The 15,383-nt window shown below is 53.5% G+C and overlaps 1 protein-coding gene across 1 annotated transcript in view; it reads right to left on the bottom strand.

Annotated features, from left to right (window-relative positions):
- Window positions 1–3,890, bottom strand: part of IL16 (interleukin 16) — a 70,543-nt gene extending 66,653 nt beyond the window's left edge. The window contains 1 exon segment of the mRNA XM_012751916.3: window positions 3,461–3,890. Coding sequence (XP_012607370.2) covers window positions 3,461–3,769 — 309 coding nt within the window. The 5' untranslated portion in view covers window positions 3,770–3,890.
- Between the last annotated feature and the right edge of the window lie 11,493 nt (window positions 3,891–15,383).

The raw sequence follows: 15,383 nt of genomic DNA, 5'->3' as shown, positions 1-15,383 counted from the left end.
GTCCGGCATGGCCTCCGCCTGTTCCCTCCTCTGCCGCCACCCGGCTTCTTCCCTGGAACATCCCGCCCCCAGCAGCCACCTCCTGCCACCCTCTCCCACGTCGAGCTGCGCACCCCCCCCCCGGGGCACCACGATGTCCCCAACAAACCCTCGCCCCGCCCTGAGCGCATCGGAAATAAGAAGGATCTGGTCTGTCCTGGCCTCCACTGCTGGCCTCCGAGCATCTTGAAAGCTCCAACTCTTTTTTTTTTTTTGAGACAGAGTCTCACTGTGTTGCCCAGGCTAGAGTGAGTGCCGTGGCGTCAGCCTCACTCACAGCAACCTCCAGCTCCTGGGCTCAGGCGATCCTCCTGCCTCAGCCTCCCGAGTAGCTGGGACTACAGGCATGCACCACCAAGCCCAGCTGATTTTATATATATATATTTTTTTAGTTGGCCAATTAATTTCTTTGTATTTATAGTAGAGACGGGGTCTTGCTCTTGCTCAGGCTGGTTTTGAACTCCTGACTTCGAGCAATCCTCCTGCCTCGGCCTCCCAGAGTGCTAGGATTACAGGCGTGAGCCACTGCGCCCGGCCTGTGAAAATGTCTTTTTAAGCGGACGTAGGGTGTGTGTGTGTGAATCGCAAAGAGACAAGAAGGTGAAATATGTCCCTCCGTCTCCCAGGCCCTCCCCACGCCCACCCTGCACCTCCACCCAGCCTCCCTGGGCGCTTGTGCACAGACGGACGGAGCTGCCCCAGACACACCTGTGCCCGCTGCCCCCGGAAGCGCCGGGCTTCCTCCCCCATCTCTCTGCTCGTGCAAGTCCCTCCGCCCGGAACTCTCTCCACCTGCCCCGGCCCGGACAGTCTTGTGCCCCAACGAGACGACTGTCCTTTCTCCTGCTCACCGTCCCTGCCCCACTGGCTCCCCTAGCAGACACGGGCGGTGCCGTCTCCCCCCAGCCTTGCAGCTGGAGTCGGCCCTCTCACCCCCCACACCCTGTCCCCACCCTCTCGCCAGCAAACCCTGCCCGCTCTGCCCGGAAGACGGCGCCCTGCGCTGGCCACGCTCAGCCCCCGCCGCTGCCACCCGTCCACTCTGCGTCTCGCCCGGCCAGGTCACCACCACACCCCCCACTGGCCACTCACTCTCCACTCGGCGGTCAAGCCTGCTCCTTCTAGAACGCGGGCCGGATCTCCTCACGCCCCTGCTCACCACCCTCCCGGGCTTCCCGTCCTTCTCGGAATAGAATTCCGAGACCTTGCCTCAGCCCCTGCTCTGGCCCCTGGCCACCGCCCGGCTTTGTCTCCCGCCGTCCTCCCCTCCCCCTTCCCCTGGTGCGCCGGACTCCTCGCTGCCACCCAAGCACGCTCTTCTTTTCAGGCCTTTGCACATGCCGTTCCCTCTGCCTGGAACGCCTTTCCCTGCCCGATGGTCACAGGACTCGTCCCTCCGCTGCGTTCTGGTCCCTGCTCAACCGTCACGCCTTTAGAGAACGTTAGTAGCCCCCATCCCTCTCTGTCCCCTAGTCCTGCCTAGTATTCCTCACGGCCCTTCACTATTTTACACTATATCGCACGTCGAGTTGCTGACACCTGTATCCCCCAAGCGGAATGCCGGCGCATGAGGACGGGGCAGGGTGGGTCTGCTCAGTCCCCGTGCCTGGCACAGACGGCGCCCCATGGGAGGGAGGAAGGAAAGAGGGAAGGAGGGAGGGAAAGAGGGAGGGAAAGAGGGAGGGAAGGAGGGAGGGAAGGAGGGAAGGAGGGAGGGAAGGAGGGAAGGAAGGAGGGAAGGAGGGAAGGAAGGAGGGAGGGAAGGAGGGAGGGAAGGAGGGAAGGAGGGAGGGAAGGAGGGAAGGAAGGAGGGAAGGAGGGAGGGAAGGAGGGAGGGAAGGAGGGAGGGAAGGAGGGAAGGAGGGAGGGAAGGAGGGAAGGAAGGAGGGAGGGAAGGAGGGAGGGAAAGAGGGAAGGAGGGAGGGAAGGAGGGAGGGAAGGAGGGAGGGAAGGAGGGAAGGAGGGAGGGAAGGAGGGAAGGAAGGAGGGAAGGAGGGAAGGAAGGAGGGAAAGGAAGCAAGGAGGGAATGACACCACACTCAGATAGGTGTTCCTTTTTTCCTTTGAGCCTCCTACTGCCCCCTACACCCCTTGGAGTATATTTTTTACTCTAAGTAAGTTCTTCGAGGGCAGGGACTGGAGCCCCACCGTGCCTGGCACACAGTAGGTGCCCAAGAAATGCCTGTGCAATTAGATAGAAGCAAGTGAAGAACCTGTTCTAGGAGACAACGATCTGCCGGTGTCATGACACAATTGTTGAACTTCATCTACCTGAGCCGCAATCCAGGTAAATTCGCACCCGGTGGGCGGGCTGTGTATTTCTCCCGGGACTCCTGCCCACCGGGCGCCTGGCCAGCCCGCCCACACCCATCGGGCGGTTGGCTTCCCCTTCTGCCCCGGCAGGTGAGCTCGGGACGTATCGGTAGAAGTCACATCACGGGTGACAGAGTCGCCCCGGACTGGGTGGGCCCTTAGGGACCCTGTTTGTGTGTGGAGATTTCTGGGGCTCCTGGCGGGGCCCTGCCCCCCGCCACGTTATCCGAGGTCACGTGACGCTGTTTATCTCGCAAGCGTTAGGCAGTGATTTTCCTGCTGAAAGAGGCGAGTTGTGCCAAGGCGCTAGCCCTTCCCAAGGCACCGCAGCGCCTTCCCTGTTTGCGGCTCACGCTTGGCAGTGGCTGGGGTGTGGGGGGGGGGAGCCCCAAGCCTGGGCCGCCACCGAGCGAGCAGGGCCGACCCCGAGGTTCAGGGCCACGGGCCTGTAGACAGTGGATAGTTTGGGAGCAAAACGCCTTCATGGGCTGGGTGTCACGGTCCCTGCAACACCTCGCCCATTATGGTGACAAAAGAACGAAACATGCCGTAACAGGAGAGAACACATCCCAAATGTCGGCAGGTCCCCAAACACTACCCGGTCCCCCTCCCCCAGGTGTGGCTCCACCTGCCGCCTTCAGCATCCACCTGTGACGCACCTGGCAGAGGACACCTGGGACAGGTTCTTGGCGAGCGCTGGGGCGCGAACCGCTCACCCAGCTCCTCGCCCTGCCGGCCCCGCCGCCTCCTCCCCGTCCGGCCCCGAGCGTCTGCAGGGCGGTGTGACTCGCCCTGCCCGTCTAGAGGGGAGAACTGCCCCGTATGTTGACCGCTGCTTCTGGCATGTTCCATCGGGGATCCAGGTTCAGTTTACCCTACGCTGGCGCGGTGCCTCCCTGAGCCTCTCAAGCACCAGTGCGGGCTGAGCCTGGCCGCCGCCGCCGAGCTCCCGTCCCGGCTGCGGCGGCCCTGCTCCGCCCCTCCGCCCTTGCTCTCGCTCAGAACCACAGCTCTGAGCTTCCCGACATCGGATGAACGGTTCCGGCGTGAATTCCCAGCACCGGCAACGCCGAGCTCTGCGGGCTCCGCAGCCCCAGCCCGCGCGTACCTTCATGAAGAACAGCCGCCTGCCGGTCTTGCCCCGGTCACCCCCGGCCGCCTGGAGCTCAGCGGCCTGGGCGGCCAGCGCCAGGTCGGGGACGCCGCCGGGGCCGGCCTCCGTGTCTGCCAGCTGCACGGGCGAGTGGACAGTGCCGTCCCTGCCCTGGGCCAGGAAGGTCTCGAAGGGGTCCGGGTATTTCTCCTCGGGGCTGGAGCCGTCCTCGCTGGCCTTGGCGTGACAGAGGAGCAGGGACCGGGAGATGGACCGGAACTTGGCTGACTTTCTGCTCTTCCCCGAGCTGCTGCGCGACTCCATCCTCAGAGAGGAAGTGAAGCTGCCTTTCTTCCTTCCCTGGTCCCGGGCCCCTGGCTGGCGGGCGGCGACGGGAACGGGCTTGGCTGCCACTTCATGAGCCCCTGGGGGAAAGAGGAAACGGGAGAAGCAGGGTGACTCGCTGGGCACAGCTGGAGCCTGATGTGAGTCCCGGGCCGAGCTGCGCGTGCCCCGGCACCCGGGAAGCAGGGCGGAGGGACAGACCGTCCTCCGGGGTCCCGGCCCCTCCAGTTGGCCGGCCGGGCGGGGCTCCGTGACCCAGGTGGCTGACGCTCGATCCACTCCCAGCTCGTGGAGCCCCAGTCCCAGAGCTCCCCCTGCCCAGACTCTGCTTCTGCAGACGGGGGCCCAAGCGCAGACCGGGAAACGCAAACCCGGGGTGCTGGCGGAGGAGCCAGGGACCAGGCACCGGAAGGGGGTTGAAGGGTCGGAGAGGCAGGGCCTTGTGAGGTTTTTAAACTTGGAGGCCACTCTCCAAACGAAAGGTTTTGCAGGGAGCTTCAGCCCGCAGAGCAGACCAAAGTGGGGAAAAGGACGACCAAGCTCCGCCTGCCTGGTCCCCGTCACCGTCCTTGGCTACTCCCGCGGCATCTCCAGAGAGACGCCAGCGCCCTGGCTCTCAGTCCGAAGGCCACTGAGGTCCACGTCCCCGTCCGTAGGTGAAGAGCCCAGGCGAGGAAGGTTGGGGTCTTGCCTAACACCAGCCTGCCAGCGCTGAGTGGACGTAGAAGAAGGTGAACTTGGCAAGTGCCCACCAAAGGGCTGAGCTTGCAGCAGGCTCCTGGCAAGCGTGTGCCCTTCCCTCGGCCTGCGGTCAGCCCTGGCCGGACTCACAGCCGGGCCTGGGGGCTCCTGCTCTACAGCCTGCCCCCACTGGGGCAAACGCCCGCAGCCTGGGGGCCAAACGCCGGCTCCCGGCCTGCCAACGGCGTCACCGGCAGCCCCGCTCGGCTTCGCCGGGAAGCGCCTCCCGCGGAGGACTCGGTTTCCACGAGGCAGGTGGCGGCAGAGGGGCCCTGGCGCTGCGTCCAGAGAAGCTCTGACTCAGGCCCAGGCCGCAGAGCGAGGCCTGCTGCCAGAACAACAAACCCGGGGACGCTCTTGGCCCACGGGCCCTGCTGTGCGTGCCCGTCCAACACTGAGAAAGGAAAAGCACTGAGGCCTTCCAAATTTTTATTGCACTGAAACCCTTTCACATGTCCTTCCAGAAAAGAACGTCTGCTTAAAAAGAACATTGTTTCTTAAAACTCAACTTGCACAGATTTATCATTTTCTGTGTTAGCCCTTGAATTTTGTCGATCTGTTCACCAACCATCCACAGCAACAAACAGCGGTGGACTAGAACGAATGAACATTCGAAAGCCTACTGTATACACACACACACACACATCAGGCTCTATGCTTGATGCTTTCATGTAAATTAACTCATTATCGGTCCATTTCCTCAAGCATCTTCACGCAGCATCCCAAAGCTCTGTACTCTGTCCTTCCACCGCAGATGACAGTAAAATCCCAGCCTCAGAGGGATCAAACCCTCGGCTGAGTTCCACACTTGCACGCCGGTCTCTGAGGCCTGAGGGAGACACTCCCGCTCCTGAACAGACCTGGGTCTCCAGCTCCAGCCAAGACGGAGGCACTGTTACATAGCTGGCTGACTATGTCTATTTCAAGACTTCACTGTGGTGTGTCAGGCATTGTTCTAATGGCTTTACCACTTGGTTCTCCTAAACCCTGGTGTAGGCTCCAAGGCAATGCCCTCGTTTTGCAGAACAGGTGTGTGAGGCACAGAGAGGTGGAGTGACTTTCTCAAGATCACACAGCTAGGATTCAGTGAAAGCAATCAAACCACGCAGGCTCTGACTCTGCTCCCTGCCCTAAGGCCACTGGAACTCTGTCTTATCAGCTCGGCCTCTTACCATGCCCCAAAGTCCAGAGGGCATGCCCTGCTTGGTCAGAACCTGCTTTGCTTGGGGAGGGTTTGTTAACCAGTGCATCAATGCTTACATCTACTGGCTGAAAAATGCGTAGAGTTCAAGCTCTTAGAGTAGGTTTTTGTGTTTTTTTTTTTCTCATTATTGTCTTTGCTTCCAGATGTCACCTTCCAGATACAACCTGTGACGGCTCTCATTCTGCCACCATGCCCCAACATGGGAGTGTCCTTGCACCCTGCCAATTTAACTTCCCAGAACTAGTGACTCTCAACACCAGCATCACGACAAATATTAATGTATCCAAACCTCTTTCCATTTTTTTGTGCCTCATAAGGATTTCCTATAGTTCACCTGGGACCAACTCATGGGGAAGGAAGTGTGTGTGTGTGTGTGTGTGTGTGTGTGTTAGTCACAGCTAACACTGGTCAATTAGGCACTTGAACATTTGAATGATGATCAGTATTGTGTTAAAATCTTCCTGGGAATCAGTATTGTGAAAATGACTATACTGCACAAAGCAATCTGCAGATTTAATATGATTTCTACCAACATCCAAATACAACCAAAAATACCAGGAACATTTTTCACAGAATTACAAAAAACAGGCCAGCCACAAAAGCTCATACCTATAATCCCAGCACTTTGGGAGGCCAAGGTGGGAAGATTATTCGAGGCCAGGAGTTCAAGACCAACCTGAGCCATGGTGAGACCTTGACCCTACAAAAAAATTTTAAAAGTTAGCTGGGCACAGTGGTGTGTACCTGTAGTCCCATGCACTGAGGAGGCTGACATAGGAGGGCTGCTTGAGCCCAGGAGTTTGAGATTGCAGTGAGCTATGATGACACCACTGCCTACTAGCCTGGGCGGCAGAGTGAGAACCTATCTCAAAAGAAAGAGCAAAAGGAGAAAACAATTACAAAATTCACATGGGATCAATAAAGAGCCCAAATAGCCAAAACAATCCTAAGTAAAAAGAACAAATCCAAAGGCATCACATTACCCAACTTTAAATTATACTACAAGCTTATAGCAATCAAAAGAGCATGGTACTGGCATAAAAGAAGACACGAAGATCAATGGAACAGAATAGATAACCCAGAAATAAAACCATTTGCCTACAACCAACTGATCTTCAACAAAGCAGACAATAATATACACTGGGGAAAGTGTACACTATTCAGCAAATGCTACTGGGAAAATTGGATAGCCACATGCAGAAGAATGAAACTGGATCTCTATCTCTCACCATATACAAAAATTAACTCAAGATGGATTAAAAATTTAAATGTAAGACTGGAAACCATAAAAATCCTAGAAGAAAACCTAGGGAAAACTCTTTTGGACATTGGCCTAGGCAAAGAATTTATGACTAAGACCCCAAAAGCAAATGCAACAAAAACAAAATAGACTCATAGGACTTAATTAAACTAAAAAGCTTCTGCACAGCAAAACAGTAAATAGTCCACCTACAGAATGGGAGAAAATATTCTCAAACTATGTATCCAACAAAAGACTAATGCCAGAATCTGCTAGGAACTCAAACAACTCAGCAAGAAAAAAACTAAACAGCCCCATTGAAAAGTGGGCAAATAACATGAACACAGATTTTTCAAAAGAAAATATACAAATGGCCAACAAACATGAAATAATGCTCAATATCATTAAGCATCCAAGAAATGCAAACTAAAAACATAATGAGATACCATCTCACTCCAACTAGAATGGCCACTAATATAAAAAGTTAAAAAACAGGCCAAGTGCGGTGACTCACGCCTGTAATCCCAGCACTTCAGAAGGCCAAGATAGGAGGATCACTTGAGGCCAGGAGTTTAAGACCAACCTAGGCAAACTAATGAGACCCCTGTCTCTACAAAAAAAAAAAAAAGAAAGAAAAAAAAAGAAAAATGTGCAGATGTAGTGAAAAGGGAACATTGTTAGTGAGAATGTAAATTAGTACAACCTCTATGGTGATCTGTATGGAAATTTCTCAAAGAACTTTCTTGTAAGGAAATTTCTTATCTGTAAGGAAATTTCTCAAAGCAGATCTACCATTCAATCCTACAATCCCACTATCTACCCCAAAGGAAAGAAACCATTATGTCAAAAAGATACCTGCACTCATATGTTTGTCACAGCACAGTTCACAGATGCAAAGATAAGGAATGAACCTAAGTGTCCACCAACTGATGAGTAGATAAATAAAATGTGGGGTGTGTGTGTGTACACACACATACATACATACACATACACCGCGGAGTACTACCCAGCCATAAGAAAGGATGAAATAATGTCTTTTGCAGCAGCTTGGATGGAACTGGGGGCCATTATCCTAAGCGAAGTATCTCAGGAACATAAAAATAAAGGTGACATGTTCTCACTTATAAGTGGGAGCTAAACAATGACTATAGAGCAGGAGTCCTCAAACTACGGCCCGCGGGCCACATGCGGGTGTTTTTGCCTGTTTGTTTTTTTTACTTCAAAATAAGATATGTGCAGTGTGCATAGGAATTTGTTCATAGTTTTTTTTAAACTATAGTCTGGCCCTCCAACGGTCTGAGGGACAGTGAACTGGTCCCCTGTTTAAAAAGTTTGAGGAGCCCTGCTCTAGAAGGACAAACAGAGCAGTAGAACCAACACTGAAAACTGAAACACAGGGAGGGTGGGAGGACAGGAGAGATGGAAAATTACCTGTGAGCTACAGGGTACACTTTTTGGGTGACAGGAATAAAAGCCCATACTGCATCACTACACAATATATACATGTAATGGAATTCAACGTGCATCCCCTAATTCTATGAAAAGAAAAAAAAAAAGACCTAAACATTGCAGGGTAGAAAGAAAGAGTGGTCCTGTTGAAGTTCCTATCTGCTGTTTGTTTAATTAAACTATTATATGAGTAAAATAAAGTAAGCATCAATTAAATTACAAGTAAAAAAAAAAACCCTTCTGTACCTCGGCTGGTACTCAAGAAGGAGGATATAAATTTGGGGTTGCTGAGGGCCACCCTGCAGAGACGACTGCCTGGGAGAGACCAAGGGACGCTGCCACAGTTGGTGTGAACTCGCAAAGGTTCGGGAGAGAGGTGGAGGGAAAGAAGAGAGAAGGGAAGGAGGACAGAGAGAACATGTGAGAAGAAATGGATCCAACTGTAATCATATGAACATCTAGATCCAGCCATGCCTGAAGCCGCCCATATCTATGCAGTTATGCAAACCAATGGACACCTCTTGCTTAAAAAAAAAGTCCACCTGAAATAATAGTTCTGCTCTCTGCTGCGCTGGCATAAAGTATACAAAACAGTGACACCCGAGGGCCAAGAGGGCTTTTGGAACTTTTATGCCACCCCAAGTCTAGGACAGAAGCCAGTCCCCAATCAAGGCCTGGACTCTGCCCCCGACTCAGTGCCAGGCTCTGACGTGCCAGGCTCTTGCGTTCTCGTCCCATCAAGGACTGCCGCGGTCCCCGTGGATTCCTGGACCGCAAACCCAATTCCCTTTCTCCACGGTCTCCTGTCCCCGCCCGCCGTGACCGCCCCAGCAGTGGCAAGGCCGCTCCCTGGGCATTCTCCAGGGCAAAAATAAAAATGAAAAAAGAAAACCAGCGTGTGAGGACCTCCGGGGCCGGGTGTGGGGCCGCGTGCCTCCCTTGGGGGCGGGGAGCCCGCCCGGTGGAAGCAGTCGCTTGGTGGAGACGCGCGGATGCCCGCGGGCGGCCGAGCGCAGGAGTGTCCGGCGAGCGCCATCCACTCTGGGAAGCCAGCTCGTCTGGGGGGAACGGCCTCTTCCGGGCCGGGCCCCACGCGGCGTGGCGGGCTGTGGGACGGGAGCCGGCCGTGCCCGGGGCGAGCGCTACCCTTGGGCTCAGAGCACACACGGCTCTCACCAAGCCCTGTCCTCGAGGGAGATGCAAACCGGGGAGGGCCACTGTGCCTTCCCCATCCCGGGCCTGGCACCGAGCGCCCGGAGGGAATAGTTGAAAACCCGGGGCCGCCGCGATCGCGTGGCTCGGCTTAGCCTCGGTAATTGAGCCCAGGACTTGGGACCGGCTCCCGCTGCCTCACGGAACCAAATGTCAGCAGAGCCGGGCAGTGTGCCGCCCTGCCTGCCGGCCAGCCGCCTGCCAGGGCCGGGACGGACCAGCCTTCCCTGATTTCTCCCCGGCTCCCGGCGGCTTGCCAGACTCTGCCCAGATGTCCTCCGCCCTGGGCGGACCCCCCACAAGGCGATTTGCCTTCCCGGGGAAGCACGAGGGCGTTTCCCAGCACGGCCAGGCTCCGGGTCAGCCGCGTGCACCTCCCGACCGAAGATCTTCAAAGGATCCGCTTTTCCCCAGAGAGCTGCTCTCCGCTCCCGGAGCTCCCCACGCCCACACCGCCCGGCCTGCGCTGGCTTTGCTCCTGGACAGTGTCTTCCACGGAACACGTGTCTTCCAGCACACGCAAGGACCTCGTGCCCCGCGGGGCAGACCAGGGCCGGCTCACGGTCGCAGCTATTTGGTGTGCATTTCCACCCTGGCAGAGCTGTCACCTGCATAGAAAACGCAGGCCCGGGCCGGGCGCGGTGGCTCACGCCTGTCATCCTGGCTGGGCGGATTGCTCAAGGTCAGGAGTTCGAAACCAGCCTGAGCAAGAGTGAGACCCCGTCTCTATTATAAATAGAAAGAAATGAATTGGCCAACTAAAAATATACGTAGAAAAAATTAGCCGGGCATGGTGGCACATGCCCGTAGTCCCAGCTACTCGGGAGGCTGAGGCAGGAGGATCGCCTGAGCCCAGGAGTGTGAGGTTGCTGTGAGCTAGGCTGACGCCATGGCACTCGAGCCCGGGCAACAGAGTGAGACTGTCTCAAAAAAAAAAAAAGAAAAGAAGAAGAAGAAGAAAATACAGGCCCCAAAGGACAAAGCTGAATTGCAAAAAATGGATAATTCTTCCTCTTTAAAGGAGCTTGGAAAACTTCAAGAATGTGCACTGAGAGCAGGGTTGGTAAGTCTGTCCTTCCCTCCCCTCCTCCCTCCCCTCCCTCCCTCCCCTCCTCCCTCACCTCCTCCCTCCCCTCCTCCCTCCCCTCCTCCCTCCCCTCCTCCCTCCCCTCCCCTCCTCCCTCCCCTCCCTCCCCTCCCTCCCTCCCCTCCTCCCTCCCCTCCTCCCTCCCCTCCTTCCTCCCCTCCCTCCCTTCCCTCCTCTCCCTCCCTCCCTCCCCTCCTCCCTCCCCTCCCTCCCTCCCCTCCTCCCTCCCCTCCTCCCTCCCCTCCTCCCTCCCCTCCCCTCCTCCCTCCCCTCCCTCCCCTCCCTCCCTCCCCTCCTCCCTCCCCTCCTCCCTCCCCTCCTTCCTTCCCTCCCTCCCTTCCCTCCTCTCCCTCCCTCCCTCCCCTCCTCCCTCCCCTCCCTCCCTCCCCTCCTCCCTCCCCTCCTCCCTCCCCTCCTCCCTCCCCTCCTTCCTTCCCTCCCTCCCTTCCCTCCTCTCCCTCCCTCCCTCCCCTCCTCCCTCCCCTCCCTCCCTCCCCTCCTCCCTCCCCTCCTCCCTTCACTCCCTCCCCCCTCCTCCCTCCCCTCCTCCCTCCCCTCCTCCCTCCCCTTTCACTGTTTCCGTGGAGCCAGCACTGGCTGGGCAGCTGTTACTTGGCGCGGCTGTGACAGGCAAAGCGAGCCTCTGAGGAAAGGCCACAGTGTTCCCATCTGGATGGCACACGCAGCTCACTGGAGAACCCCGGGAGGGTGAATCGCCACATGGGGAACGGGAACTAGTCAATAAAATGTGTTTCGAATTTCTGAATTCTCCGGCAGTGTCTCTATCAAAGGCAAGTTTTAAACTGTGGTCACTCCAGCCCGGGGGTAATTCTGGACTTGAACTGAGGAATGACTCAGTGACAAGAAATGAAGGGAAGAAATGGATGGTTTCTTCTTCTCCTTCTAAAGGGGCGACTGGGACTGGTCTGCGTATGTCCCCATACGTTGTGCACAGGACTAGAAAGACATGGCGCAGTGCCTCTGCCTCAGTTTCCCAACTGGCAGAGCGAGCAGCTTGTGTTGAAGTTAGTGTTACACCTGTCATCTCTCTTTCACTACGCTGTTACCTGTCATCTCTCCTTCTCTACACTGTCACCTGTCATCTCTCTTTCTCTACACTGTCACCTGTCATCTCTCTTTTGCTACAGTCACCTGTCATCTTTTTCGCTACACTGTTACCTGTCATATTTCTTTCACTACATTGTTACCTGTCATCTCTTTTTTGCTACACTGTTACCTGTCATCTTTATTTAGCTACACTGTTACCTGTCATCTTTATTTGGCTACACTGTCACCTGTCATCAGTCCTTTGCTACACTGTTACCTGTCATCTTTATTTAGCTACACTGTCACCTGTCATCTCTCTTTCTCTACACTGTTACCTGTCATCTTTATTTCTCTACACTGTCACCTGTCATCTCTCTTTCTCTACACTGTTACCTGTCATCTTTATTTCGCTACACTGTCACCTGTCATCTCTCCTTCGCTACACTGTTACCTCCTGGGGAGGAGAGGCCACGTGTACCTCAACAATTTTGTGTCCCCAGAGCTTAGCTGGGGCTTGGCACAGAGTGGGGGCTTTCGCGTGTTCAACGAACGAGTGGCCGATGAGCATCTCAAAGACACCTTCCACCTACCTGGCTTCTCCTGCACCAGTGTGACCTCAGTGTTCCCAGGGAAACCATCCCATCTCGGGTCACAGAATGCAGGACGCCAGGTGACAGGCTGACATCATAATGACAAAGATCCTCTTTGAGCTGACTTCAGAGTAGGGGACAAGTCAGAGCCATCAGAGAAGAAACTCATGCTCCACAGAAAAGCCCTCAAGGCCTCACAAGAAGCCCCTCGCGGGGGCCACTGGCGTGGCCGGGGCACGGGACAGCCTCGGGAAGGCCCCGGCCCCCGGACACAGGCTAAGTCAGGACAGGGACTCCCCTCAGCTTGCGGTACCTCCAAGATGGTGCAGGCTCCATACATAACTGATCTCAAGAAGGACCTGGACCAATGAAGGGCATCCCCCTGCCATTGCTCTGGAGAGACTGGTAAGGCGCCGAGCACCGGGCCTCCCGCAGGGGAGACGCTCCATCAATGCTGTTGCCCAATGACACAAACGGTCCACGTGCCACACGGGGTGTCCACGCCGCACTGACCACGGTCGGGAGGAGGGACAAGCAGGAGTGCAAACACTGCTGCGGGCTTAGACGCTGGAGTCGATGCTGGTCTGAGGCCACACCTGCCACCTGCCATCTGGGTGGCACGAGCAAAGTATCCAACACCTGTATGGCTCAGTCAGTCGCCCGTAAAACAGGGACGACAGGCCAGCCACCGAGATGAGTAAAGAAAGCAATTCTGAGAAGTGTTTAGCGTATGGCCTCGCACATAGCATGGACTTAAAAAAAAAAGTTTGCTCAGAAAACAGTAAAAGAGTAGAAACAACCTAAATATACATAACTGAGAGATTTTGTTAAATATATTATGGTACATTCATACGATGGAGTATTATGCAGCCAATCATAGGAATAAAATAGATCCACATATACGACAGATATGGGACGGGGTCTGCAATCTAGTGCAAAGCTGAGAAACGCCGCCAAATACCTGTTTTATTTACCAAACAAAATTACTTATGCAAATAGAACCAAACTATGCATGTTTTGGAAGGTGCAGCAAGGTACTGGGGATTTATCGGCAAACAGCCTTTCCTTTCTGTTAATACCTAATTTTCTACACTTGATTTATTTTTTACAACAATCACGTACCACATTTATGATAAAAAAATAAAGATTTTCTATTTGGGGGAACAAAATAGAATTTTATGTCTAATTTTTGTCAGCTAGTAGTTCTGAAATAATTTTCTCAGATTCTATAATATCTGGCTGTGGCCAGGCGTAGTGGCTCTCGCCTGTAATCCTAGCACTCTGGGAGGCTGAAACAGGAGGATCACTTGAGCTCAGGAGTTCGAGACCAGCCTGAGCAAGAACGAGACCCTGTCTCTACTAAAAAAAAATAGAAAGAAATTAGCTGAACAACTAAAAATATATAGAAAAAATCAGCCGAGCATGGTGGCCCATGCCTGCGGTCCCAGCTACTTGGGCGGCTGAGGCAGGAGGATTGCTTGAGCCCAGGAGTTGGAGGTTGCTGTGAGCTAGGCTGACGCCACGGCACTCTAGCCCGGGTAACAGAGTGAGACTCTGTCTCAAAAAATAAATACATAAAATAAAATAAAATAATCTGGTTGACATTTTGGTTGAGATTGCCCTGTACTTATAGACAAATTTGGGGAGAAAGTCTTTGCATCCAGGAACTCTTTTTAAAATTATTGTTTTGTTTTCATATTTGTTCAAATTTTCTTTCAAAACTTCAATCAAATTTTATATTCTTCTTTATATAGGCCCCAAATATCTTCAATTATGTTTATCTATGAACATTTCTGTTTCTGTTTTCAATTGAATCATTTGTACAAATAAACATAACTTCTGGTTGGCTATTGTCCCTCATATATACATAAGATACAGCTCTTGCACATTTATTTCATAGCTAGCAACGTTATAGAGCTCTCATTAATTCTAATAACTGTTCAGTAGCTCATTTTGAGTTTCCAATCGCGTAATCCCTAAATATTAATAAACTTGCTCCATTTAGAAGTATTTGTGCCACTTATTTCATTTTATTTCCCAATTATACTGGCTGAAACTTCTAGAACATTAGTCAGTAGCAAGGACAATACAGGATTCCTGGGTGTTTTTCCGACATTAATGGAAGTCCCTCTGCGTTTTCTGGTACGTAGGACAGTGACTGCCATGTTAGGACAAAATTGCTTATGACATTAAGGAAGTACATTTGCGTAAGTGCAACTTTGGAAGCATTTTCTCCAAGGATGAGTCGTCTATGGAAGGGTTTTTAGCTCTTTGGCCCCGTGGTGTCTCTTTCCTCCTTTGACGTGCCCAAGTGAAGAAATGTCAACATACCAGTGGCTTCCTTCCAACCGAGCCACTCACTCTGCTCTAAGCCCCGTTGGATCACGGTGTGCACCTCTTTTTAATAGCAGACTGGATTTAATTCGCTAATACTTTATTTAGGGTTTTTATACCTGTATTCGCAAAATAGAAATCATCTGTCATCTTACTGTGGAACGTCTCGGTTTGCTGGCTTCGTGAGAGTAGCCACGGGAGCCTGCACGTCTCTCCCACTTCCCAGCATGGTTCAACAGTCGAAGATACATCTAGTCCATAAAGGCTCGGAATATCTCTTCCATAAAATCTTTTGATCCTGGGTCCCTCTTGGGTGGTTCTTTGAAATTTTCCCATAACTCCTTTGGCTATGGGTCTTTTTCTTTGGTAATTTTGATCACTTACAAGAATGCCATAAAAGTCCCCTTTAGGCTGGCAGTTGTGGCTCTTGCCCCTGGGAGTGATTTGCCCAGAGGAAGACACCTTTGACCACCGTGCTTGAAAACTATGCTGCCCTTGTACCTAAAGAATACAGCTGTAAGGCCGGGCACAGTGCCTCACACCTGTAATCCTAACACTCTGGGAGGCCGAGGCGGGCGGATCGCTCAAGGTCAGGAGTTTGAAACCAGCCTGACCAAGAGCGAGACCCTGTCTCTACTAAAAAAAAAAAAAATAGAAAGAAATTAATTGGCCACCTAAAAATACATAGA

The sequence above is a fragment of the Microcebus murinus genome, chromosome 7 (assembly GCF_040939455.1).
Source record: "Microcebus murinus isolate Inina chromosome 7, M.murinus_Inina_mat1.0, whole genome shotgun sequence".
In the NCBI taxonomy this organism is placed as follows: domain Eukaryota; kingdom Metazoa; phylum Chordata; class Mammalia; order Primates; family Cheirogaleidae; genus Microcebus; species Microcebus murinus.
Note: the sequence above shows the minus strand (reverse complement) of the source record. Positions and strands in the feature narration are given on the sequence as shown.